The sequence below is a fragment of the Dermacentor variabilis genome, chromosome 1 (assembly GCF_050947875.1).
Source record: "Dermacentor variabilis isolate Ectoservices chromosome 1, ASM5094787v1, whole genome shotgun sequence".
Taxonomy (NCBI): Eukaryota; Metazoa; Arthropoda; class Arachnida; order Ixodida; family Ixodidae; genus Dermacentor; species Dermacentor variabilis.
In genome coordinates, this window is record NC_134568.1 from 78169066 (window position 1) to 78196755 (window position 27690).

At 42.6% G+C, this 27690-nt stretch overlaps 1 protein-coding gene across 1 annotated transcript in view; it reads right to left on the reverse strand.

Moving 5' to 3' along the window:
- uif (sushi, von Willebrand factor type A, EGF and pentraxin domain-containing protein uif) overlaps positions 1-27690 on the reverse strand; it is a 135557-nt gene that overhangs the window by 45021 nt on the left and 62846 nt on the right. Inside the window, exons 6-29 of the mRNA XM_075690397.1 lie at positions 27353-27451; positions 26914-27044; positions 26007-26217; positions 25702-25844; positions 22667-22871; positions 21838-22007; positions 21023-21194; positions 20248-20427; positions 19398-19763; positions 17258-17434; positions 16834-16944; positions 15835-15929; positions 13485-13706; positions 10945-11107; positions 7945-8136; positions 7600-7779; positions 4755-4979; positions 4042-4233; positions 3630-3770; positions 3075-3175; positions 2224-2424; positions 1518-1722; positions 768-1019; positions 37-275 (exon numbers count right to left, since the gene is read on the reverse strand). Coding sequence (XP_075546512.1) covers positions 37-275; positions 768-1019; positions 1518-1722; positions 2224-2424; positions 3075-3175; positions 3630-3770; positions 4042-4233; positions 4755-4979; positions 7600-7779; positions 7945-8136; positions 10945-11107; positions 13485-13706; positions 15835-15929; positions 16834-16944; positions 17258-17434; positions 19398-19763; positions 20248-20427; positions 21023-21194; positions 21838-22007; positions 22667-22871; positions 25702-25844; positions 26007-26217; positions 26914-27044; positions 27353-27451 — 4373 coding nt within the window. The remainder of the gene's footprint in view (positions 1-36; positions 276-767; positions 1020-1517; positions 1723-2223; positions 2425-3074; positions 3176-3629; positions 3771-4041; positions 4234-4754; positions 4980-7599; positions 7780-7944; positions 8137-10944; positions 11108-13484; positions 13707-15834; positions 15930-16833; positions 16945-17257; positions 17435-19397; positions 19764-20247; positions 20428-21022; positions 21195-21837; positions 22008-22666; positions 22872-25701; positions 25845-26006; positions 26218-26913; positions 27045-27352; positions 27452-27690) is intronic.

Sequence of the window (27690 nt, forward strand, 5' to 3'; positions counted from 1 at the left end):
TTGTTTGTTTTTCCTTGTACAATAAATGCTACCAACCTGGAAGTAGCAGAAAGCCTGGTTTCCAAATCTGTCTGTGCCAGTGACAGTGACATTTCTGTAGCCTCCGATGGGTATCACAGCACTTTCAGGGGTCAGTGTGATTTCCACAGCTCCAGACTTGTCAGTAGCGTTGATAAATCGCCGTGTCTCATTAAAATTGACTAGGTAGCTCTCCTGACGTTCAGTCAGCTCTACCACGTAGGACTGAGGGCATGTCAGTGATGGTGGTGTATAGTCTGAAATGTGAAGAATATTAGTAAGACTGCTGCAATTAATTTGTCATCTGTTCTCCTTAAAGGCAATTAGCAGTGAATTTCTCGATAATGGGACAACATAATAATATTCAAAGCTATGACTTTTTACTGATATTATGCTAGATTAAAGATATTGCCAGGTAACAGAATCTTTTAATGATGAAGTTATGCAATATTCTTTTTTGTAACCACTACCTCCTGAAAACGCACCATACTTCAGGTATATTGGCACTAAATTATTCCTTGTAAACTAGAAAGAAGCAATAATATACATAACTGTTATCCATTAAGGTTCAGTTGATCTTGTGACGACTCGTATAACAATGAAGTGTGGATAATAGTTCCCAACATAAGTGACTGTTCGTTGCTTGGAAATGCTCAAGCCTGTACTAGGGGTAGCTCAACAGTTGCAACAAGCATTTTCTTTGTGCATTTTATGTTCACTTTTCACTCGTGGAACTGAAGTGTACATACCTGGAACAGTGATGTTTATTGTGCACACAGCTACGTTGCCGTCAAAGTCATAGGCAGTGTATTCAACAACTGTGTCTTCAAACACGACTGCAGGAGGCTTGAAGCCCAGTGGGCGAACCTCGAAGCGTGCAATGCGCCCTGAATTGTCAACAGCATGTGGGACTGAGAAGTTGACAGGAACATGGCCAGACAGTGTGCGCTCCAGGACAAGGGGATGCGAAGGGCAGTTGATGAATGTTGGTGGTTCTCTATCTGCAAGTACACACAACCAAGGCAGGTCTTGTGGTTTTCATACTATTACATAAGTTGTAATACATATTTGTGTAGGTAAGTGAGCTCATGGCCTTTTTATTTCACTGTATAGTGAAACAGTTCGATAGCAAAATATCTTAGCAGTATGTTCAGTCAGAGTTTGTCTTACTGAAGCAGTAGCTAGTTGTGAAGTCTGAAGCAGGTGAGTGAAGCAGATGGAACAAGATTGATTAACACTACCTAGAAATGTTTACTGAAGTCTATAAAGTGCGAGATGAAGTGATTATTTTTCATTTTCCACCCACTAAAAAGTGGCTATTGCTCCCTGCATTCGAATTTGTGCTGAATCACTCGTACAGGATGATAGCCACTGTTTCATTATGTATCACTCGGCAGCCACAATAAAGCACAGTTCCCTAATGAGCCCAGTTGTTACTGTTGTGTCCTTAATATGGTCTTTTTTTACTTGAGTGCATGTAAGTGACAAGAGCAACTTACCAACACAAAAAGAGTAGCCGTTGTCATAGCCGAGCAAAACCTCTTCTTCGGTGTCTTCGCAGCCCATAAGCTCAAACTTGAGGCAAGGGTTTTTGTTGTATGATACTATACCCAAGATGACGTAGCGAGCTCGTACACTCAGTGGCAGTGGGATTACAGTCAGCTCTCCATAGTTCTTAGAATCCCTGCTTGTCAAGTTGAAATTCTAAAGATGGTGGCATAAAAGCACATTTCTCAGGGAACAAAACTTTTTTTGAATACCAGCATGCACACAAATTAACTGCATGGCTGATGCCATACTTTGTATATTTGCTTATATGACGGCTGTATACAACATGGAGAGAGAGAAAGAGAAGTTTATTTAAGAAATGGCAAAGAGGTCAGCCTGAGGTTGACTCTTCCAGTCTGTATATATAAATTGGATGTCGGTCCATAAACTGCCTCCAAAATGCACATCTTATGGCATATACATTCTGGATACGAGACGACAAAATATGCCTTTTGGAGGCAGTTTGCATCATCATTAGCAGATGAAGGGCAGCAAACTTGATTTCCGTTAAAAATAAACACTTGAACATTGCTTTCCAAGTGCGATAATTGTGCAACAAAAGCCTGCTGTATTACATCTTTTAAAGATTTTTTTGTTTTTCTGCAGGTATTACTCTCTCTGTAAGTGTAACTATATGTAGGATCAAAATACACTTACGGGAAAATAGACAACAAAGTTTTCATTTTCTCTTGTCTTGTAGAAGAAACGCAGCTCTGTTGGGCGACCCACAACATCATTTGTTACAACGCCTTTGACTAAAAGGGCCTTAATGTGGTATATCTTGCGCATGTCAACAGTCACATATGTGAAGGCTTCTTGCTGACCACACCAACCCGTGGCACTGTTAAGGCGAATATTCTAGAAGGTGTAAAAATAAAAAGGGTAGTCAGCACATTGAATAATATAATACAATGACTTCATTTGTCTTTTAGTAAGTAAGGGTGAATTAATTGACAATTTGAAGTGCAAGAACAATAATTGACGAAATGAATTCTGTGGAAACCTGCCATGTGAAGGAAGGTTTCTGAGGAGGAAGGTTAGCATCACCAGATTGCAGCAAGAAACTACAAAGGAAGTCCCACCTGTTTTCCTCACAGCAAAAGCTCTAAAAAAAAGAAAGGAAGGGAAAGAGCAGCATATGCTAGATTATGTCATTAAATTATTTGTTAAGTTGTTCCTCTAATAATATTTGTTGTGATGAAACTGCTTTCAGCATATCTTCTCATTCCTGCAAGCTGTAACTTATGATTCTGAGTTCCATTTGTTACTGTGAGCAAAACCTGTAATGATGTATGAAACAGAATAGAATTTAATTCTTTTACTTTTACAATTTTGAAATCAGTATCTGTTCCTACCGAATTGCCATGTTTTATATATGTTAAGGTAATTTGCTTACCCACCCCTGTTGCAATTTACCAGAGATTGACAGTACCATGAAATAAACAAAAAATAAAACTGTGTACATATTTTTGTGAATGCTATGAGACAAACTTCAGGTAGTGCATTACCTTTGGCTCATAGTTGCTCCTGTGTGAAGTGGCATTGATGGCACTGTCTGGTATAGCACCTGAGGTTATTCCAAGTGCCTTCACAACTTTGCATTCAGCATCTGAAAAGAGCACAAATGTTGTGTCATAGTGCACACTGAAGCTGCTGCAATTTAATGATAATTTATTTCCATGCCTTGTTTGAGATTGCATGAGAAACTGTTTGGACACTGAGTAATGAAGTTAATAAACCTTGCTGGCAAGCAGTTTATGCAAATGCCAGGTAAGCATGTGCCACATAGCACTAACAATATATTTGAAATACTGCTATAACAAGTTAAAAGAATAGAAAAAAGCCTACAGCGACACTGTACTTCTGATAGAATTGCAGGGTGTTAGTAGTGGTTATATGCTTAGAATTTAAAGTGTGTAGAAAGGCGAATGATATATATATATTTAAGTTAGGCTCGAGGCCATATGCTGGCTCTTATAAGCTGCTTTACTATTTGCACATTATATTGCAATGTTACTGCATATGTAATGCTAACTGCAATTCAAATTGAGCAGAGCACTCACTTTTCATGCAGGTGATGGGGTCAGTAGTGTATGGGACGTAACCTGGCCGATTGCAGGCAAATACTACCTCAGAGCCTTGCTCAAAGCTGGTTGCGATTTGGTAGCCATCTGCAGGACGACCTGGATCTTCACACACTGGGCCTGCAAAACACAGTTTTGTACAAAGATGCATGATGTATGAGGTGAATGACTTTCATGTCACACTTGGAGCTCCGTACCCAGCTTACTTCTAATTGGGCATCACCATTCCTGCAGTTTCTTTTCCTAATAACTTCGCAGGAATAGCATGATATTTAGCACAACCAACTTGACACCCACCTACAGGCGTCTGCATTACCATGATAATATATAGCAAAAGTAAAATCTATTCTTCTTGAATGTGCCAATTAATAAGCGGGTGAAAATGACATGCCTTCACATCTGAGGTCTCCAAAATCCCAGGTGCCGTCCTCCTGACAGCGAATAACATTGTCATTCAGCTTGCTCTTGCCAACGAGTGTAAATGTGTCCTCGCAACCAAAGAAAAAGCTTGCACGATATTTTGTGTCCACATGGAACCCATATGTAGCACCAATTGTGTCTGGTGGAGGCCCACAGTCAGTTCCTGTGAAAAGAGAGTTGCAGTTGAAAAACAGGTGCACCTATTTGGATGTATTGTTTTGTGAGTGAAACCAGAGCATATTTTTAACGTTCAAAACAAAAACGCAACAATAGCTGTATATCATGAAGCAGCTAGATGAGGGATTCTTTTGGATCATAACAGATATAAGTGCCCCATATGTCCTTGCGGAAGTACCTTAACTGAATCTATAGTGTCAATTAGCTATGGAATCCAGAACTGAGCATTCATGGTAAAAGGAAAGTATTTATAGATGCTTAAGGTAGTTCATGCTGAAACCTTTGAACACTCTGAAGACCAGTGGTCACTGGTCCCTGCAGAATTATTTTGATTTTTCTGTATTTGTTTTACACACTAGTTACCTGTGGACTTTGCCTGCAGAAATTAGTTTCTCAGTGTTTGTCAGTACACGCAATTTCCTGGATGTAGCCAATGGTGTACAGAAATATAGCAATAAACTAAATCTACATATAATGGAAGATATACTGGAGGAGTATGCATCTTACTGTGGCACTCGGGAGGCGAGCCTGATAGCCAGTAGTCAGGTTTGCCATCCTTTGGATTGTAGACACATTGCCTGAACCCAGCTGTGGCAGTCTCCCTCAGTGGTCTTCCAACTTCATTGCATGACACTGTTACATTCTTTTGAAACACCAAATACTCAGATGCTGCATTTGACCGTACAGCCAGTCCTTGTGTCGCATCATCATCCAGAAGGGGGCAGGTAGCAACTGGAATGTTAGAGAAATAGTGTTGGGAATCTCTTACTGAAAATAATGGAAAGTGCTGAAATTACTTTGATAACAAATTTAGCGTCACATTTGAATGAAAACTTGCATTGTAATGAACCTACCCTTCTAATTATACGACACAAAAGCCCACATACTCTTAAAGAGAGATATTACTGTAAAGTACCATGAGGTGGCATGCATTAAGTGAAATCTGGGCTATTTGATCAGTGGTTACGACCTCCTGTACTTATTACTTTAGATTAGTGCAAACTTATAATGGACATGAAAGAACAAAGTGGAAAAGGATGGGTGCCTATCAATGTCGACTTTGTTCATTTGTGTACATTATCAATTTGGGCTAATCTACCATAATTGTAATGCAAGACCAACTAGCTCAACAGTTAGTCCTTCAGAAGTATATTTCCTGTACACATAGTTCTGCATTTCATTAATTAACATTGTAGAGCCAAGTAGAATGGTCAGAATTCTTGGCAGTGCTGTTATGTTACATGTATTGCAAATTCCAAACTAGGACATCTCTTGTAACTCTCCAACTCTTCACTTTGAAGAGAACTCTCCGTATGTCTCATATATCTTCTGCTAGTAATGAGCAACTGCCTTGCAGTGCACACATGGATTTGTGGACCCTGCAAAGGCAGGTGCACAAGATCACTAGCAGAAGAGCGGTGGCCCCAGATGGGAGACACCAATGCCCATTAGTGGACAGTATATTGCACAGTTGAAGTGAAAATCAGCTGTACTGTGTTTCTTCTTGTTTACTAAATTTTTTGTCACTTTCTTCATTTTAAACCTGGGGCAGGTGTTAATCATATATGTGTTATAGTGCTTACATGGGCTATGTTTAACAGCATGTTCAAATTTTTGTACACATTAGGCACTGAATCGCAATAGTTGCGGAGGTTGAACTTTTAAACAAAATGCAAACAGAGCAACATTACTGACAATTTTTAACTGTATGCTGCATTATTGAGATCCTACAACTGTTTACATAGCTAAACTGGCACAGTGCTTTCACATAAACTAATTCACAATCCTAAAGTGGCCTCATGGAACATCAAAAACAGATTCAACAGTGGTGGTGGAGGCAATATAAAGTCATAAGTATATTCAGAAAAACAAAAGATTGTAATAAAAGTGCAGTTAAACCTGGGTATAATGAACTTCGATATAACGAAGTACTTTTCATAAGCTCTTGTCCGTAGAACACCATGCATTTAGAACCTCCGTATAACGAAGTGTGTTTGTATGTGATTTCAATATAACGGAATTTCGCTTCCATCGCAAAGGAATGTCGAGACAATGAATGGAAGCTCCCGCGGACGCAGATGGTCAAATGGTTGTATTACAAGCGGCTGCTTGCAAACGCACCTCTCAAATCGCGCTTGGCGCGACAAGAGCGACCGCCGAAGTGAAGCCACATGTTCCGTACTAATTCCAAGTGCGATAAGATCCTATCGCGCCCCCGCGCATGTTGTGCTTTAGGTGCGAGTGATAGTGTGCGAGGGTGACAAAGAAAGATGGTAGCTTCACGAGTGACGCCTTTCCGCGCGAGCAAAGGGAAAGAGGGAGGGGAGCAAGCTCGCGGCAACGCGATCAAGCGCGCACGAGGTGGCGGGGGAGTGAAGCGAAGTGGGGGTTAAGTTGGCGCGTGTCTAGGCCGTGGCTGCGCATGGCTGTAAGCGGGGCTGAGCGTATACGCAGCCGCGCACCCTGCTTTAGAGGTAATCTGCCGCGTGTGCAAAGAGTGGGCATGCCTAGATGGCGTGGCATCATGTAAGGTCTCTTCCCGCGCGTTTGGTATTGGAGGTTGCGTAATTTTGAGTTTGGGTGACCCGTTGCAACGAGAGGCAGATTAAGCATTCGCTCCCCGCTGCCAGTGCTTTTCCTTATAGCGTCGTCCCAGCGCAGGCGACGCTATCAGCCGCGGGGGCGGAGTGCATGCGAAAGCGTGGCTGGCTTCGCTTAATTCGTACCGCCTATGTGAAGGTATCGTCGACGTGGCATGAAACCGCATCATTCGTCGCCGACTCCCAAATTTATCAAAATGAATTGTTTTCTGATTAAAATTACCATTTTTCGATTGCCCGATAATTCTGCGGCCTCTTTCCGTGTAACAAAAATTTATCGGTGACTGTACTTATTTGCATAAAAGGTCGGATTTTAATACAACGAAATTTCGATATAACGAAGCAAATTGCCGATGTTACCTACTTCGTTATATCGAGGTTTAACTGTATTATAGTAATTCTAAGTTTTCCATGTGCCAAAGGTGTTTATGTTCATCAAAGGTGAGTACATCACTTTCTAAAGAGAGAAGGACTTGAGATGCTTGCTTGCTTTTCCCTTTTCTTTCATTCTGCCACCATGCTTACATGTATACTGTTTGCATGCTAGATTTTATTCACATGGCCATTTCTGTTCCATAAGTGAACAGTCTGTTCTGCTCATGCTTGACCCATATAAGGCCTCTGTAATTACAAAAGAAGCATAAGGCACATATGTAAAGCATCTATGACATATTATCACTTAGCTAGCTTTGCTTAATAATCTTCCATTGGACACTGCTGCACCTGCAAAAGTCTAGTGAGGGTGTACATACTCTGGCAGGTAGGTACAGTGCCGTTCCAGTTGCCTCCGCTTGAGCACGTAAGAGTCGTGCTGCCCAGCATGATGTAGCCGAAGTTGCACTGGAAGTGGACAGTGTCTCCGAAGTGGTAAATGGATTTTGTTGATAGGAGCTGACCATTTTCAGGACTCTCCAGTGGCGAGCACATTTTTGCTGCATTGGAAGATCGGCTTGGTTTAATGGTTCCACAAATTATTTGTATACTCTAAACTTTTGTGTTTACAAGTTTTACAAGTTCTATAAACTGTACATGACTTATTGTGATTGAGCAAGTTTATCTCTTCAGTTGATACCAGTTGATGTCAAAGGTGCACTTACGGACACAGGTCTTGTTGATGCGGTACATGTCGCCATCTCTTAATCCTGTCTCACTGGTAAGAATGTTGAATCCGTTTGTGCCATTCGTCATGTACAAATCATAGCCAACATTGCAGAGACAGTTAAAACTGCCTGGACTATTTATGCATCGCTGGTCACATCCACCATTCTTGTGCACACATTCATTTACATCTGAAAAACGACAAGCGAACAGCATACTGACAGATCACTTCGTTCGTTCCTTGGAATACTGGGTTGAGTTCCTTATGCAACTGACACATTCTGTATGCTGAGACATTTAGTTTAGCTTCCCATGCTGGTGTTTCAATATAATATCCATGTTGCATGTCAGAGTCTTTCCTTTTTTTTCTTCTCTTTATTTAGAGCTGAACTAGAAAGAACTTGCCAGCCTTGATATCTTTAGCTCTACATTTAGTAGTTAAAGAAATCTGTAAGAGATGCATAGTATTATCATGCCTTTGCACAGTATGTGAGATGCTAGATGCATTAAAGGGCCCCTAAACCACCTCTGCCAATTCAAAGAACAATTCCATGCTCCTCTCCAAGATTTTCCAGTCTCTTCAGATGTGATGCCAAAAGGGTCATGCAGGTGATGTCACCAGGGTAAAAGCTGTGGATTGGCCCATATACAAGGAACACCAGTCACAATTGGTCTGCTGGTGTACCTTTGCCAGGCAGGAGCACACCCTCTCGCCTGCCGTGGTTGCTTAGTGGCTTTGGTGTTGTGCTGCTAAGCACGAGGTCATGGGATGAAATCCCGGCCACGGCGGCCACATTTCGATGGGGATGAAATGGAAAAACACCCTTGTGCTTAGATTTAAGTGCATGTTAAAGAACTCCAGATGGTCAAAATTAATCCGGAGTCCCCCACTATGGTGTGCGTCATAATCAGATTATGTTTTGGCACGTAAAACCCCATAATTTAATTTAATTTTTAGCACATCCTCTATTTCTTGTTTCGCTTGATTGTTGTGCGCAATAAACTGGTTTTTACCTTGTGTAGTGTGTTTAGCATTGTGTGTGCAGCGGCAACAGCATGTAGCTGAAAAACAGTGCATTCCTGGTAAAGAGAAGTTAATGGTGTTCTCAAAGAAGAAAATAGAATTCCACGCACTGTGGGAATCGATATAAGCAAAGCTTTCTATGCTGTTTGCTTTGATTGACGATAATTAGTGGTGATGCTGACAGTGAATGTGTAATTTCTTCAGCGTTTAGTCCAATACGAGAGTGGTGAGTTGGTGTTAAATGTTCCCTTGCGTGCACTACTTCTGTTTGTCTGCGTAGTACACAGAACACACAGGGAGACATGTTAGCTTGAGGTGCTGTTGTGCGCCATTGTTCATAATCTCCAAGAAGGTCGAGCATTATCATTGCCTCACATGGCACATTGAATCTTGGCAGAAGTGTTTAACTTTAATTGAATGATAGGGCTGTATATGCCGAAACCATGATCGGATTTTGAAGCATGCCGTAGTGGATTAATTTTGACACCCTGGTGTTCTTTAATGGGAACCTAAATCTAAGTGCACTAGTATTTTTTTATTTCACTCCTGTTGAAATGCGGCTGCCATGAATTTAACCCGCAACCTCAAGCAATGCCATAGCCATCAAGCTACCACGGCAGGCACGGAAGTGTTGCTTTGGCGTGTGACCGCTTCTGTAGTGTTGCATAGACCCTACAGCATTTTAATGCAGTTTTGCATCTGCATGCCTCGCATCAGTTGTCTGCTTCACAAATTTGCACAGTGTTTATTTTTCAGCAACAGCAGTAGCGTACCGTACCATACCTTCAGTTTGCCCACAACTGCTGTTTTCTTGCCTTCTTTCATCCTCTCTCCCCTCTCCCACCCTCTCTCCTGTATGGGAACTGTGAAAGTGGCAAGTCTGTTGTTCACTTGTTTCTCGACTGCATCGGTTCTACCCATTCTCTGCACACTGTCCCCCCCCCCCCCCCCCCCTCTCTACAGTTCTATCCACGTCCCCTCTGGACTTGCACATTAGTAGAAAGGTAAGCGCTGCAGTTTCTACAATGCTTAAATGCTTAATTGCTTAAAACCCGTCAAGAGGCTAATGTGGTGATGCCCAGGGAGCTCCAGAAGGCATTGTGCACATGCAGCACGATCGAAAGGTCCAAGCGAGTTTGTTGCATCGACTTCATTCTCTGCTACGCTCCTACCATGTATGTACACGCTCTGGACCACCCCCGATGTGGTGTGAAAGAAAACAGCAGCAGCAGCGCAAAAGTCGAAGGAAGTGGCAAAGAAAGCTTCATTTAGAAGCGTGCTACATGACATTATGCATTGTGCATAGTGCACCATACATGGTGCAAAGGAAGAGCACCTGTGGGGAAGGTAGTGATGGTAAAAGAGAAACTGTATGCTTGCCTTCAAGCTCAGAGTGGTTCAGAGGCCCTATAAGCAAAGCACGCAAAGTTGCGACAATTTTTTTCACTAAATGAAAAACAGTGCTCGTGTCGCTAACATTTTCTTGCCTGTATTGTTGTATTCACCTTATTACATCTTTCATCTTTCTGCCATGTCATAAGTGATGACAGGTTTTATATATTACCCTGATATTTCGCAGTATGTGTACATTTATCCTCTCATGAGCAGCTGCTTGTGACGAAAAGTAAACCGAGGAAACATTTCACATGAGTTCTTACTGCTCTGATGTAATAATAACACAGAAGCACAGCTGCTGCCACATTGCGGCAGACTGTGTAATTAACAGCACTGCCAATGGCAGGAATTTAATCTATTTCAAAGATATGATGCTCCAGAGGAGAAAGGCTGTGTGCACGGCGTGTTTGATATAATCTTTTGCTGTGATTGTGAACATTTTACATTTACAGACAAAATTCTTGCTGCAGGCAGCGCAGTTTGCTAAAGCACTGGCAGCACTCAGTGATGGGCTCACAGTGCCTATAGGTATTTTTTCTTTCTCTCATGTGACATACAGAATTGTGCATGCCGGACTTACCAAGGCAGTCTTGACGAGAACAGCCCATGAGCTCCAGCCTCATGCAAGGGGCACCCACATATTCCACAATGAGTACACGTACATATCGAGCCTCAAATGGAAGGGGCAAGTTGACCACAGCTAAGCCAGAGCCTCCATTTGGAGTAAGACGAAACTCGAGGGCCTGTGAATGGATGGCATGCTAGGTTAGCAGTGGCTGGTCACTTTGTGTTAAGCACTACCAGATACCAGCATCTAACAAATTTTATTGCTTTATTAGTCTTTATCATTTGAGTGCTACCAACATTCAAAGTTGTTTTAATGATAAGTTAAGACCTAGCGAAACTACATTAATGGCAGTACATAATTGCCACAAGTAGTTTTGCTGATTCGGAATGAAAAGATCATTTATTCATCAACAGATCTAAATATGAATTACCATTCCCTTGAATGCTATCAGAATGCATTTCTACCTCAGTGCTCTAATGCACTTTTGAAAGAATTATGAAGAGTCGCAAATAGTTCTCCAAACTTCCAAACTGACTGATCTTGTCATTTCAACTTCATATGCAATACTAATATATTCTGTGCACAAGTAACCTTAATTTGTTTTCACAAAGTGAAATGTTCTTTGGTGTGAAATGATTGTGCCTTTTTGGACAATAGAAGTGAAGACAGCAAGCATTTCCATGGCAGTAGCAGGTTAAAGCACTCAAACAAAAGTGTGTTAATGACTGCTGGACAACTCAGCCTGATCAAAGTCAGGTGCAGTCACATGGTAGGCTACTGCTGCACTCTGCTGCACCATTCCATGAAGCACTGGTTTAAAGGGACACCAAAGGCAAATTATTTCAAGCTAGATTGAAAGATTAAGCTTCTGTAATAACGAATTCTTCATTCATAACGAAAACTGAGCTTTTTGTAAGTGAGAAACTGACGTAAATATAAAATCGAAGTGGTGCCATCTGTTGTCCACTATGGTACCTCTTATGTGTGGCGTCAGCACCTCTGATGCACAGAGAGTGGCCGCAACCCACCACTGCAAGTGACATTGCTTTTCTCCATTTACAATGGCCGAGGCGGCAACTTGTGGCAATTGACCACCCTGCCGGCTCTGGCCGTGGAGGCTCAAGTGACTGTGTCTGGTAACCTGAACCCAAGCAGAGCCACAGAGCGGCAAGCCAACACCTGCACTCACCAAGCAATACACTTCGTGTAGAGCTGAATAAAGTCTACAAAAGACATAACACGGCATGGAGGGTGGTTACGTGGAGATGACATCAAGTCCTCTGCTTTGGTGCGGGCGGTTCAGATTGAGGAGTGGCAGCCGGACCTTCAGTGGCAATTTTCTACGCAAGAAATTTATACATTGACACACAGAAAAGGATGATAGGCTTCTAGATGAATACTCCTATGATCTAGCTCGACTTAATATTTTCCTTTAGTGTCCCTTTAAAGCTATGTGCCTATAGGCAATGAAAACTGTGAATTCCTATAGACAATGAAAACCGTGAAAACTGCCAAAAGTACTTAGAACGGACATGTTGACACAAATCTCATCAGCAATCACAGTTCTTTTATCCATGCTTGCTTAAATTTTCAACTCTGTGCTTTTGTCAAGACAATGCCGCGTGCTTGGCTATGACATAGGTTTTGGAACTGTAGACATGACCTACAAACATTTTTTGTCCTTACGACTAAAAGCACACTAGTATCTGCAGCAAGAATAGTGAGGATCTGTGCATGTGCATGTCTGCATGCAGAATTAAAGACCATGCTTAGCCAAGTGTATGTCTTTTAGGAACTGAAATCTCTTCTACTCATGCACTTTATTTCTGACTCAGCTGCTCATGCATTTTAGCAGTGAACCCAGTAGGTCTGGGTTAGCCATGTGCGGCTGTTGTCTGAGTGATGCTTTTCCTCAGCTGTGCAAATTGCAGCTGTAGACATGACAACTGCTGTACGGCATCTACGACTGGAAAATACTTGTTTTTACCACTGAGGGCACATAGGTACTGCAAGAAAGGATTGCACAGAAAGAAAACATTTTGTATCAGCATTTTTTTTTTAAATGAAACTGGAAAACAACTGTTAAAAATAAGACCCACTGCATGGCACCTGTTATGAATAGCCATTATAAGCAAAAACCAGAAAGAGTGAAAATTTCTGGAGTGAGGTAGTATGTGGAACAAATATTATCAAAAGTAGTATGTGATTGGCATTTCTTAAAATTTCTGATTGAATGACTGGTGAAAAAACTACAGCTTTCAAACCAAGGCTTAAAAATATAAAATATTGACAGCGTTAATGCTATGTGTGGCTTCATTATAAAATGAAAAAAAAAATCTCATTAAATGAACCAAAGTAGTAATTTATTTCACAACTAGTAAATAAATAATTTAATTGCAAATATGCTTGGTAAAGGCTGCCCATAAAATTTTTTTCTGAATACCAAGCACTCAGTTTTATACATATTGCCCTACTTTACATGGTCTGAAAATAGTATTACTGATGTGTAAATTAAACTGAGGCAAACATATACATAATATGTATATACATACCTTTCCTGTGGGATCAGCGAAGTCCCGGAAGATGTCGGTGAGGTCATCAGTGTACTGGATGCGCACACTAAGGGGGAACGCTTGGGAGCCATCATCGCGAACCACAGTCTGTGTTCGGAAGCCTCGTACCACTGTAGGTGCACTCAGATCAACCTGGACCCAGTTCTCGCCTGAGCGTGGAATGTTACCACACCATCCGCGAGGGCCATCCAACCGAACATTCTGCATGGAATGTACAATCAAGTTGCTGATTAGCTGTTCCCTTAAGGACTACAATATAGGAATATCCAACTGATCAAGCTAATAAAGTGCATCTGTTGGATAGTGGGTTGAACATTTTGAATTAGGGAACAGTGCAAAAGACGAGGACATAGAAGAGGCAAAAAAATATATATATAAACTGTGCTATGCGTGGTTGTTTTGTGCCTCTTCTGCATTCTCATCTTTCGCGCTGTTCCCTAATTCTAGATGCACAAGCTGGCTTGCATCCCACTATACAATCTGAACCAGTCCAGCCTAATTGATTGAAACCAGAGACTGTGCTAATTGACATTCACTATGACAGGTTTCTTTTTTTTTTTCCAAGTGGCTACACTGTGATACATGTTAATACATGAGACATCTACTTGCATGAGGCAGTGTGCACATTCACACCCTCCTGCTGCAAGGTATTTCTGCATGATATTGTTGCAACGCTCTACACAGCACTGAGGAACACATTTGCATACCATTCACCATGCCACAACACTGCAAGTTACCACTTTGTCTGCCGTATGGTCGTGATCCCGTACTGCCTTTTGATACTATCTAGCCCATCTCTCAAGATTCTGCGTCTGAGTGTGCCCTTGATGTCATTGTCCAAGTCGAACAAGCAAGTCAAGTTGCCCACTATTGCCCTCTGCTTCTCAGAACAAGCAACAGTGAATTTATGACAGCTGTCACCATGACACTGAGTAAACTATCTTCCCAGGGACCTTGTTCTTCTATCTTCTCCAACCCACCGCGTCGGCCTCTTGAAAAAGCTAACCTCTTGCTACTCTGGTCCTTACTGGATCCTCAGCCTGGTGACCAACGTAACCTAGGAGATCTTTCCAGTCATGCCTACAGCTTGCTCCATCCAGACTTCCTGTGACATCATTCACGTCAGCGGGATAAAATGCTATCAGTTTTTCCCTGCCCAAGACTCACCGGAACGGCACTTCCATGCTAGGGGGCATATGGTATAACGCCCTGCACAATGTTGAGGAAAGAGAGCCCAAGCCTGGTGGTGAAGAGAATGATGCTAGGGACTTGGCTGCTGTGCTCTTATGTTGTAAACATCTTGTAAATAGATTTCTGTGGGTGCTTTCTTCTGGTGCCGCAACATACACCCGCGAGTATATATTATGCAGTAGAGTACAGTGCAATCATGCCTTTCTATAAGTGAGGTTTTATTTTTTTAATTCAGTGTTTTCGTATCATGGATCATGTGCCTTCTGGAGGATCATAAAAGATTCTGTAACAGGTCACAAAGCAATCAACGCTGAATCTGTCATGCTCTCTGTATTGTGAACTCTGCATCATTCATTCCAAGTCTAAAGCTCTGAATTTGTCATGAATACTGAATTTGTCTGTATTCTGCAATTTCAAATAATAGCAGTTTCTGAACTCTGTTCTGGTTTGGAGAAGCCGTGACCTGAATATCAAGCTCCCTTTACACATTAGGAAGTGCAATTGCTGTGGACACTTCTTCCTTTGTGACCCCCCAAATTTCTTAAGCAGAAATAAGATTTCAATTAAACATATCGTTTCTAGAAGACTTAATTCAGTCTGACTAAAACTGTCACATGCTTAATTCAAATGCTAATTCTGTAAAACTGCCCATTTTCTGAAGTCAGAGTGTCTGGCATTGAAAAAGACATGGACATGGTTTGGGATGGTGAGTCAAAATATTGTTTTAATTGGAAGTAGCAATTTAAGTTGCACAGTCCTGAACTTCTGCAGTCATAGCAGTTGGTACTTAAAAAAAATTTCCATATATCTCAGACAGGCAATAGCAAGAAAAATCGAGGGAATCGAGGGGCTCAATTTATTGTTAGCTGCCAAATGAAGCCATCTGCCTGTCTGTTGCCAGAGAGGCAGTAGCTCATATTCGAAATTGTGCTGATGAACTTGAGCATAATTGCAAGCAAAAAATGGGATCTTCCGAAAAAGTTGGTATCTCTATGGCATTTTGCTGTGCAATGAAGCTTTTTCTTGAAGTATGTTGGATATTTCCTGTTGTCTATAGCATTGTTTGCATTACCTTTACACCATTGTAACCCCTTTTATTCCGAATGCTATTTACATGTATGTTGAAGTCTCCACTTACATTTTTGTGGTATCCTCCTTCTGTACCAGAAACTTTAATGCTTGTGTCAGGGATGGCTCCATTACTCAGTCCGAGGTCACCAACTGGCCTGCAGTCTGCATGTTTAAAACATTGTTCGCACATCTAATAGAATTGCTTCCTGTGTTCAAATGGGGAACACTATGTAAAAATTCACCGACGATTACGATACTCCCTAATGCGCAACTTGAGCACAGCTCTAAGCATGTTTTCATTTCGTGATGCATTGAGGCATCGCACCGATCACCGCACCGACTGGCGGAGCTGTCATGCATGGTGCTATGTATAGACCAGCCACAAGGTTGCCGCTTCCTGGCAACTGCAGCTTATGCGATCATAATCTTTACCGGGAAATGCTTGCTGTGAATGCTGTGTGTGAAGGCGAGCTTTCTGGTTCTTTTTTTTTCCCCGGACGGCCGCCGTTGCCGCGGATGTGCAGACGTGAGGGCCATCTGGTGGTGCTTCAAGGTGGCTTCCTCTGCTTTCCTCCTCGCGCTCTCTTCACTATCGCAGTCTTCTGCTGTTCTCCTTACTCTTTCGCCATACTCTCCTCCTCCACTTTCTGCCTCATGCTTTCACTGTGGCCTCCTCCTCCGTTGTCCTCCTCGCGCTTTCTTCACTACTGCCTTCTTTTATTCCCCGCTGTGCTCTGCATTCTCTCATCATCATAAGGTAAAGTTGCAATAGCTTTTCAACTTTAGCAACACTAATAAGTTTTATCTCCAGCTGTCTTTTGTGTAGAATGTAATTGGGAATTGACGCCAGAAACATTGGTGAACTTTTTGCTCACAACCTAAAATATGGCCTATGATTTCATGCTGCTACTATTGCTCAGATTCAAGTTGCTGGCTGTTTTACAAATCTGTAAATGCAAATGTCAAAGCACACCAAAAATGTTTAGAAATTAGTTATTATTTCCATTGTTCTTTTCATGTATAAACTGATGTTAAGTTGCTTCATAGTAGCTATATGGTTACACACCTAGGTTGGGTTCAAAGCCTTTCTTGCACTTGCAGAAGAAGCCTCCAGCAGTGTTTGTGCAGATAGTTGATGCTGAGTCACAGGCTGATGATGATGCACATTCATTTATATCTGTAAAGTTTCAGATGTTGATTGGTAACTGTTGTTAGCATATAAAAATGGATAGGCATATTTTATAATTAAAACACCAAAGATGCCTGAGGCATCTAGGAAGTCGTGGTCACATACATATTGGGACACAAACCTTGTTCTATTGTATTCATTGGCAAAAGTCGCACCGAAAGGTAGTCATATCTTCATACATTTGTTTGTGGGATTTTTAACATTATTAAAGAAAGAATAAACCAGCCCCTTGTTCGGAGCCTTTGTCCCACAAAAACTGAAAGAAATAAATGAATTTTTGCTTTCACTTTGTCACCCTTACCTCGGCAAGTTGGAAGGTTATCGAAAGTCTGGTTAGGTCCACAAGTAACAACATGGCTTCCCTCGAGCCTGTAGCCCTTGTGGCACTGTATCTTTGCTTCATCCTCAAAGTAGTATGTTCTTCTTGAGTCTAGGACAAAGCCATTTTTGATGTCCGGAAGGTCTAAACACTGAGCTCCTGTAGTAAAATAGTGATATAGGTGAAGTCACAAGCATATTAAGTGGCGCAAAAGTTCATAAGTCATCAAGATCACTTTGTAATCACCAATGCATGAGGCCTGAAATTGCAGGGTGCTGTCCATACATGCAACCACTACAATGCATCCTGGAAATTCTTTGTTCTAAACTTGGACCAGAAGGAAATTTTATGATATTTTATGTATATGCAAACTGTTTTCTGTAATGAAACATTTTAATGTTTATTACTGCTGTATGTGCAACTGAACTATACAGCTGCAGAGTGTAATTAAGTGTAGGAATACTGTGGGGACCTTGACAGCACTTTTTTTACTTGTAGAAACACAAAAAACAAACTCGCATTTGGCCAAACAACATGTAATGCCACACAAGTTATCTAACAAAGTGTACTGAGAGAGAGAGAGAGAGATAAAAGGGAGGCAGGGATGTTAACCACTCAGGAGTCCGGTTGGCTACTCTACGCTGGAAGAAGGGAGAAGGGGGATATAAAGAAGAGAGAAGGGGGAGGGGGGGGGCTACAGAGATGTGCACAGAAAGTGCACAGGTGCTCGCACAAGCCAGACGTTCACAGAAAGCACAAAAGTGCCTTTCTGCACCGATGGTCAGTGGGGTAGGGAGGGAGGGTGTGCTGGTATTGTCTGTTCACTCAGGAGACGATCACCTAGTTTCCTGAATGTGTTCGACATAGATTGTCTCTGAGCTTCAAATTGAGGACAGCAGCGCAACAAGTGGTCGATGTTCTCCTTTAATCCACAGACATCACATTCAGGACTCTCATGCATGACATGCAGGACTCGGCTAGTCCAATTAGTGCTGAATAAGCTTTCGTGAAGGCAACTCCCAATCACAACCAACACGGAAGAGACACTTCACATCGATGAAGTCTGGCCGGAGGTCTAATTTGCAACAAATGGTTTAGTCTGTGCAGTCTGGTGAACAAACAGTGGAAACCCTATCTAAAGTATATCACACCTTTCTAATGCTACTGCACAGGCCAATTGCTTCTTGTGTACTGTCATTTTTATGCAGTCATGTACCTGCGTATATTATTTATTTATGGTGAACTCTTGTTATACAAAGCCATTGAGATGTAAAGAAAATATTGTTATGAGCAATACTTCAGTAGAAGTGGCAATGCCATCAGACAGATTCAAATAGAGCCTAATTATTTAAAGCTGGTACTTGACTGGACAGAAGCTCATTACTGGAACTGTTGCAGCATTTTATGAATACAAAAACAATAAGATGTAAGTAACTCATCGCCAGCCATTAAGGGCATGGTGCGTTACATAGCTGTAAGGTCTGAAGTGTAATCTTTGCCGCCTGTTGACCTTGTTTCCCAGGTAACACTGTCAGCTCATTTTTGTTCTTCCAGTACTGCAGTTGTTTTTTATTTCACTACACAGTCGAAAGTTGCACTTGTGTATTTCCGTCACCATAGGTAATGTTGTAGTTATTTGTAATAATGTATTGCCACTGTGCTTTTTACTTCAGATTGGACCGGGAACATATTTGAACTGTGGTCTTTAACTCCCATGAATTGCCTTTCAAAAAATAGTAAAAGAATTCCCCTGAAATTTTTGAACAGTGAAGTTGAAATGCTCCATGATACAAATTTTTCGGTTTATTTATAGATAGCACACAAGAAGGTACAATTATTCTCTAGCCATTAATGTGCAGTTACATAACAGTGAAGCTGATGTGAGCATAAAGAACAGACCACACTAGCTCGAATTCTACTGCTTGCACATTTTGCTGAGTGTAACTAACATTTCAACTCCTCTTATAAGAAGAGATTTTATCATAACTAGACTGGTAACTCCGGGTAGATTTTCATAAGTTGAATTTGTGCAGTATAATTATAAAAAGCAGCATGTAACCTCAAAGGACTACAGGTAGTACTGTCATGCAAAGTTTAATTATGTTATTTGATTTCATCTTACGCTTGCAGGTTGGTGGTGCTGCTGACCACTGACCATCACTCTTGCAGACAATAACGGGGTAGCCAGTGCGAATGTAGCCTGGCTCACACTCGAAGCGCACCACAGTGCCGTAGTTCTTGCCTCCACCATTGAGTATGGTATGTACCGTATGTGGCACCTCAGGCAGTGGAGGACATGATGAGGCCAGACATGTAGGCAGGTTGACCCATTTGCCTTCTTCGTTGCAGCGAATTGTTTGCGTCGGGAAGCCACCCGTGAAGGCAAAGCCAGCATAGCATTGGTAGGTTGCTTGTCCGCGATATGTCACATTAGTTGCTGCCACAGCAAAGCCACTGTCAATTTGCGGCACTGCACCACAGTAGCGTTCTGTCATAAAAGAAAACAAGAATACGGCAGTGCTATTTTTGGGAGCCACAAAAGCACTGCATGCAAGGATGAGTTCAACCTTGCCTACAAATGGTGACATAATGTACAGACGAGGGCATTGAAACTTATAGTAACACCTTTCATTGTACACCAGTCTCTGTATCCTATATTGTAAAGAACAGTAGGGATGAGGGGGATTTTTCTCAGTAGAAAATTTAGCTTAAAAATTACTGCTTAAATATGCGATATATGTGTTTTTATCAGCTTGCTCCTTTTCATACTGCCTATGTTCTCCTGGCTGGCTCTTTAACTAGGTAATTGCAACAACTTGCTGGTTGCTAAAATCTAAAGACTGCTTTTCTTCCTTGAAGGTAAACAAAGTTTTGTTCCTAGTGGTTGTGTCAGTAATCTAAAGAAAACATGCGTCACTTAGTCATGAATTTACACATAAATATTCTCAATGTGAGACACTAAACACACGTACCTTGGCACCTTGGTATGGAGCCAATGCTCCATTTGCCTCCTGGCATACATTCTGCTACAATTTTAGACATTCCATTACTGAATTCTTGCCCTGCTGGGCAAACATATGTCACCTTGGCACCAAACGTTGTTTCACGACTTGAAGCCAGTGCTCCTTCACCGACAGTCAGAAGAGGACAGTCTAGAATTCAAACAGACAAAAGGAAACGGCATGGTTTGAGATCATTCATCACACCAGATTATGGGTAGTGTACCATAGGTGCCAAATACCTGAGGGCTCTGGGGCCTAAACCTCTGTAGTAGTCTGCGGCCCTACCTTTCAATACATTTACATGACACCCCTACACATTTAGCTAGATGAATTTACGTAGCTGTTTTTTCAATCTAAGTTGTTTAGACTTGTCTTTGGCACTTGTAATGGCCTGTAGTCGGCACCTACAGAGGATTCCATACTTAGAAGTTTTAAGGGCATTCACAGTGGTGTTGTATGCTGCAGGCAGATTTAACCTAACAATGTACACCAGTTGTTGTTTGAAGGTAACCTCTTCCTCTCTCTTTAACAACAATCTTGAGAAAATGGCTGTTATTTGACATTGTGGCAGATCTGTAAAGATTGCATCACCTGCTCAAAAATTAAGGAAGCAAAAGCGATGAAGATGCACCAGGTCTGCTTCATGCTATGGCAAACTATACAGCTCACCACCAAAAAATTGTGATTATAGCTACTGACCTTGCCAGGCATATGTGACATATATGAAGCACCTGTGGCACCTTACCTGCGCTGAAGCTGGCTTGCCACCCAGCTGCTGTGTTTAGGGGATTGCTGGTGAAGAGGACAAACATTTGGCCACTGCTTGCAGTGAGGGTGAGGGTTGGTCTATTTGTACCTGTGTACCCTTGGCCTGGATGCAGCCTGATGCCATTTCTTGTGTCCGATCCATCATAGATCTAAAATGAAATGACGCAGGAGCTAAGCAGTGCTCAAATAATGCTAAAGATAGGTTGTATTAATCATAACTCAAGCAATTGCAACTGGACTTCATGTAAGTCATCTTGACTTTAATGGCTCTGAATAAAGAAAATGTACCCGCCGTGGTTGCTCAGTGGCTATGGTGTTAGGCTGCTGAGCACGGGGTCGCGGGATCGAATCCCGGCCATGGCGACTGTATTTCGATGGGGGCAAAATGCGAAAAAACCCGTGTACTTAGATTTAGGTGCACGTTAAAGAACCCCAGGTGGTCGAAATTTCCGGAGTCCTCCACTACGGCGTGCCTCATAATCAGAAAGTGGTTTTGGCACGTAAAACCCCACAATTTAATTTAATAAAGAAAATGTGAGTTTGTACAGTTTGTACACAGCGTTTCTTGTTATTCTCTTATTTCAACATTTTTACTTAATAGCAAGTAGCTTGATATCTTGTGCTCAAGAAAGGTAAATTGTAGAAGATGACAGAAAAACATGGTGCAGTTACTTGTTAAATAATTATAACAATGCCTTTCTTCCCTTGTTTCAAAACTATAAATGAAAATTCTACTAGTATGCACATAAAAAAATTTAATTGAAGACTAGAACACCTTATCAAGTTTCCTACCTGCACGAAATCATCTGGAGCAACAGCAAATTTCTCAAACTTGAGTGACACTGGTCCTCCTCCAGGTCTTGTGATGCGGTAAGCACAGACTTGGTTGGGTGGATATTTGTCAACACCAAAAGCAGGCGAAGAAACATTGCCAGAGGTAGAGGTGATATCGACTTCGCAACCTGGAAATAATTTTTAATGATATGTACAAGTTTCTAACATTTCATGCTAGCTCTTATGTTATGGTTCTTGCATCATCAAATTCATGAATGAAGCATCTGTGAAAAAAAGAATGGTGATTTATTTGTAAATTAAGCCTGCTGTGGTGGCCACTTTTCTAGGCAGTGGGTGAATGCTTTCTGTATGCCTGTCCTCCGAGCCTTCACATTGAAATTACACTAGCATAAGCTTAATAGCTTCACTTCTCCATTCAATCAATATCATGTACAAGTTACTCAATTCTTTTGTTAAGATAACTGAAGTTTCCACTCTTCTTCCTTGCATTTTAATGTGAATGTTTTCACTAGTCTGTGTCGTACACTATGGCTTGCAATAACAGATGACTAACAGTAGTTTAATATGGTCCATGCGTTATCTTCTATTATTACTGTTGATTCAGTAACCACATTCCTCGAGCAGCTATTGCCTCGATAAACCTTTTATTTACACTTTGCACTTTGTCTTTCTTCCTTCTTTTGCCTAGAGGGCAATGATATATTGAAGAGTATTATTTTAATTATGATTGCTTTAATTTCAAACTGTACCTTTCTACATTCTTTCAGTTCATTAAAGAACCTCAATGGGAGCATATAATCTAATGCGATGTGCATGGAAACTGTACCTGAGCGGAATCGGATGGAAAATCCTCGCCTGCTGTCACCAAAGCTTGAGCGGAAGTAGAGATACAGGCGATCTCGAGTAGACATTAGGAATTGTGGATTTTCTGATGCAGGGCCAGTCAGTGTTTTGAGAAGTGGATCAGATGGGAGGGAGCCATCTCTGACCAGGATGAAGTCTTTGTCTGGTTCCAGGTCTAAATCAACAATCTGGAATATTTGAAAGATGGCCCCAAAATATCTTCATGTTACAAAGCTTTGAGAAACATAAAAAGTGCCAGCTTTGAAAAAGAATTTTGGCTGACAGTTCTTGACTGCACATTCTTGCAACAGTTTGCATGAACTACCATTCAAATTTATAGTGTCCTGCAGTATATGTAATACTCGCATAAGAAAGCTTTACTTTCTTTTTTACCTGAAAACAATGCTACATTGCAACTCTTGGCAAGACGACGTGCATATTTTTGCAGCAAATACTGTTTATTGTTCTCCCATTCCATTATAGTATGTTGTAAATAAGCGTTTATAAATAAGTGTACAAATTTGGTGGAAATTTTGAAATGGTTCTACGTGATTGAAGTGCCCAGCCATGAGGGCTGTACCAGATTGTGCTGGAGAGGCGAAATTGTAGTACAAGGCGGTACAGGCGACTTGCCTGCGCGCTTTACGCACAGGCACGATAATTTGAATTTAATCTCGAAGCCAACTGCTGGTGCTATTTAGTACAGTTGCGTATGTCCACAGACGACAAAAGCCGGGAAGCCATGTCTCCTACTGAGAAAGGAAATTGACGTCTCAACTGCGCCGCACGAGCGCGCCGCATGCGCAGCTCCCGACCTCCCTGCCAATGTCCTAGCCTCGTCCCAAAACATGCCGCAACTATGGTACAATACCACAATCAACAACTACGATAAAGCGATAAGCACTCGAAGCGCGCACATGCAGCTGCCAAGGCGCCATACTATATAACGATTCTCTTTTTTATAATTCTTTTTTACCTTCGTTGGCTGGCAGGGTGCTACGCACGCCTACGTACGTTATCGGTATCGGGCGCTAGAACCGATGGAAAATCACTTACAATACGGTTAGTCACACTATGGCCCCTGAGGTGCTATTCTGTGGACACAGTGCGCCTTCTGCAGAATTACGGTCATGGCCCATAATAGCATCCCTGCCTGCTTACCGTGCCCACTAAAGATTTCAGAACTATAGAAAACCCATGCACGGAACCCAACGTATTAGATCTATGCTAAATATGGCACAGGTGGTTGTCTTTCGTGCTTCTTTTGTAACCGCGGAAAGCACGTTGTAATGCCAAGACGTAGAACTATCTACGGCCCAGGTAGGGCATGGCCGTAGACTGTCTTGCATCGGTTTGCAGTACTTATTATTTTATTGTGATAGCAATTATGTGAGCACTCCAGGCTCATTTCTGCCTTAGGCGTCGCTGTGAGGTACCGTATAAAAGTGCAAGGGCGATAAAATCGTCGCCGCGCCCTGTATGCTGTATGACGTGCGAGTGAAAGCTTGAGAGGGTTCGCCGGCGATCGCAGCTCTAAAATTTTAGCGAGCACAGGCGGTTTGCCGGTTGAGCGGGGGCGTAAATGTGAGCGGCCAGATTGGTGGCGCCAGCTGGTGGTGCAAAGCTCAACCACACAAATGTAGAGCTAATTACTATATTCTGCTTAGCTGCTGGCGTAAATTTTCGATAGCAGCGTAATCGTGTTCACAATTACGCCGCTGCAGAAAATTTGCACCAGGAGCGAAGCAGAATATAGTAAGTTACTGCAATTTTAGCACTGTGTTTGTCTGGTTGAGCTCTACGCCACCAGGCGGGCTGCACCGCTCCGACCGCTCTCAAACCTCTTAAACTTCGTAATGTAGCGTCACGCTTTGAAGAATGCCACCTCCTCCTCGCGCACTCTGGCCAAGGCTGACGCCGCGTCGCTATTGGCCTAATAGCATCACGTGGGCCCTCACGCCTTGCTTCAGCGCCATTTTTGCTCGAGAAGCGTCCACCGAGTGGCGAGGAGCGTATGTTGGCGCCGTTGCTACGCTCGAGCAGTGTTGGGGGCGCCACGGTCGAGGGCGTAGCGTGAGAGAGAGGAGAAACAAGGAGGAGTGAAGGCGGAGGAGGAGAGTTTAAGGGGCTTGAGGCCGCTCACGTTTACGCCCCCGCCCGTCCAAAAATCCGCCCAAACCACGTCCGCTTACCGGAATAGCGGACGCGCTAAATGTCTCTAATCTCGTGAACGCAAGGGAGGAAAGCGGGGAAGAAGCGCGTCATCCTCCGTCGCGCGCAAGGCTCTGGGGGGAGAGGAGGGAGGGGGTTCTACTCCGGGTGGCCGCGCGCGCAGTGGCGTAGCTAGGTCGTCTGGCACCCGGGGCCGATAGCTCTTCTGCCCCCCCCCCCCCCCCCGGGTGTAGTCGAGGAAGGCGAGGATATCGACAATTTTCGGGTGTTTTGAGACGTATATGACACCCCCCCCCCTACTGGCCCCGTGCACCCGAGGCCCACGGGCGCAACACCTGGCGCGCTGCTGCCGCCGCAGGTGTTCCCTTTCGCCCGTTCTGCTCTGTCAAGACCTGAGCCAGCAAGCGCGAGCCAGCGTGGCGCCGCAGCCAACGGGAAGTTAGGTGCTGTTTCGCTACTACAGTCGCCGCCGACTTTTTCGCTCAATGGGCCATTTGACGCTTTCACATCAAAAATATTTTTTTTTTACTCCGTCCCATCTGTGCTCCCTCCTTCGTGTTGATGCTTTGCAGCTCTGCGCCTGCGTGCAAAAGTAGCAAAGGGGAACCAGCGCCAGAGGCGCCAGTGCCGCCTACTGCTCGTCGTCTGCTGCAAAGCCTAGTAATATGTGAATACACTGCAAGGTAGAAACCTCAATACAACATTACTCGTGGACTTGAATCAAATAATGCATAATATTCTGGGATATCAGTGATTGGCATTTGCTTATTTGCAACAAACACTTGAATTAATAAAATATTCTATGTATCAAGTTTTATTGAACTCCTAATGCGATGTGATACATACCTCAAGTGAGATTATCTTGCTTGGAGGTGCTGTGATGACCCAAAGACACTCCAAGCCGCCAGGATAAGGCTCCGGGTACATTGGGGAGTTCAATACCTGTGCGCTAGGCTGGGCCATGAGCTCTCCTCCGCATTTCACAGGCTCTAATAAAGGAAGGGACACACGCCGTCAGTTTGCACTAGTGAACGTAAGATGTGCAGGTTGGAAACTCCTTGTGAAAAATTATCATTGTTCGTTTTAGTAACTCAAAAGGTAGAAATATTAAGATGCCGGACATATATCAGGGCCATTGAAGATGCACACACCTGTCTTCCAACTGGCCCTGAAGCCTCTCTTCTCGGCAGATGCATCGGTTCTAAACTTGATGATCATCAAATTCGATGCTGTCATGAAGGACTTGGAGTTTAGGTCTTGCTTGCCAGAAAGAGTAACCAACGAAACGCTGGATTCTTCTGTTCTGCCCCCTGACAGGACTTGCACTGTGTCGAAATTCGCCTCGGTCTCGAACTCTGAAAACTGAGCACATATGACCAAAGATTATTGGAAGAAACGTCTTCCAAGAACGTCATCCAATGTAGATTAGATTGTTTTCAAGAATTATAGTAACATATACGGTAAATGTGGGGAGGGGGTAGCGCTACGGAAACGCAACATGCAGAAGAGGGAAACCATTAAGGTCATGTACCGTGCGTCCCAGCTAACGTTATCCAAGCTGTTCACCGGTAAAAAAAAGATAAATAAATGAAAAAAGATTAAGAAACGCGGTGCAAGATACAATTGTAAGACCATACGGTTTTCGGTCGTCAAAGGTCTGATGACCGTACACCATAGGTCTTATAGTTGTATCTTGCACCGTGTTTTTTAATGCCTTTAATTTCTTTTTCTTTTCCTTTTTTTTCCCGTTGAACACCTTGGATAACTTTAGTTGGGACACCCTATATGTATGACTGAGAGATCTTCAGTCCAGGACTTCGCTCACTCGAGAGAACCACATTTGTTTCAAACTTTGTTCGACCCGCCCAATCGCGTGTCGACCAGACGAGAGACGGCGATTGTTTTCGCCTCTGCCGCTTAGCTGTTTTCGGCCCCCCTTACCTCGTGTTGCCATTTTTTAGTTTGATTTTTTTTAAAGGAAGTTGTTTATTGTTACCTTCCTTTCTTTCTTTTTCATTTTTTTTTTCGGAGTAGAGACAAACTTTTTGTAAAACTCACTTGTAAAACGATTCCAGTTCCCAAAGGACCTTCCAGTGTCCACTTGCAGTCAAGGTTTGGTTCATACTTGTTTGGGTAGTTCGGTGACTGAATAGAATCGCCTGAGCTTTGCATGTAGAAGTGGCACGATTCTGAAATTGTTATGAGGGGTAATTCCGCATAAGTTTCTTTCCATTATATGTATGTTGCTTGCGATTTAATGTAAACCATATGTACAGGTAAAGAGGGAAGGTCATTGTTTAGCATATATCTGGCTGTCAGTCATGCTATTTCAGGAAGACTTCTGTTTGTACACGTATTTTCTTGCATAATCAGTTCCTGGAATTGCAATGGAAGCCTCCTGTCTTTATCGAGAACATCTTTAGATCCTGATTACGCTTTTTTTTTTTTTGTGCCTCACGTGTCTGCTTTGAAACCGCGTCTCAAAGGTGGAACTTACTTGGGCAGTTCATTTCATCGGACTCATCTCCACAATCGTCCTGTCCGTCACACATCCACCGGTTATTGAGACACTTTCCATTGCTGCACAGGAAGGAACCTGTAAACGGATATATTTTAAATAAATACACTGACTAAGCATATTACTCCGCAGCCTTTACGTCATTTTATTTGTGACTTAATTCTTGCGTATCGACTGTTGCTTTGTGCACATTTATAACAACGATACCGTTCCTTCACGCACGGTGGGACGTAGCGCAAGAGTCGAGACCGCAGGCGACCCGGTCGCTTGTCACCTCTAGCCACCGCACCAGGTTGACTGGCGCGCTCTTGTGTTGT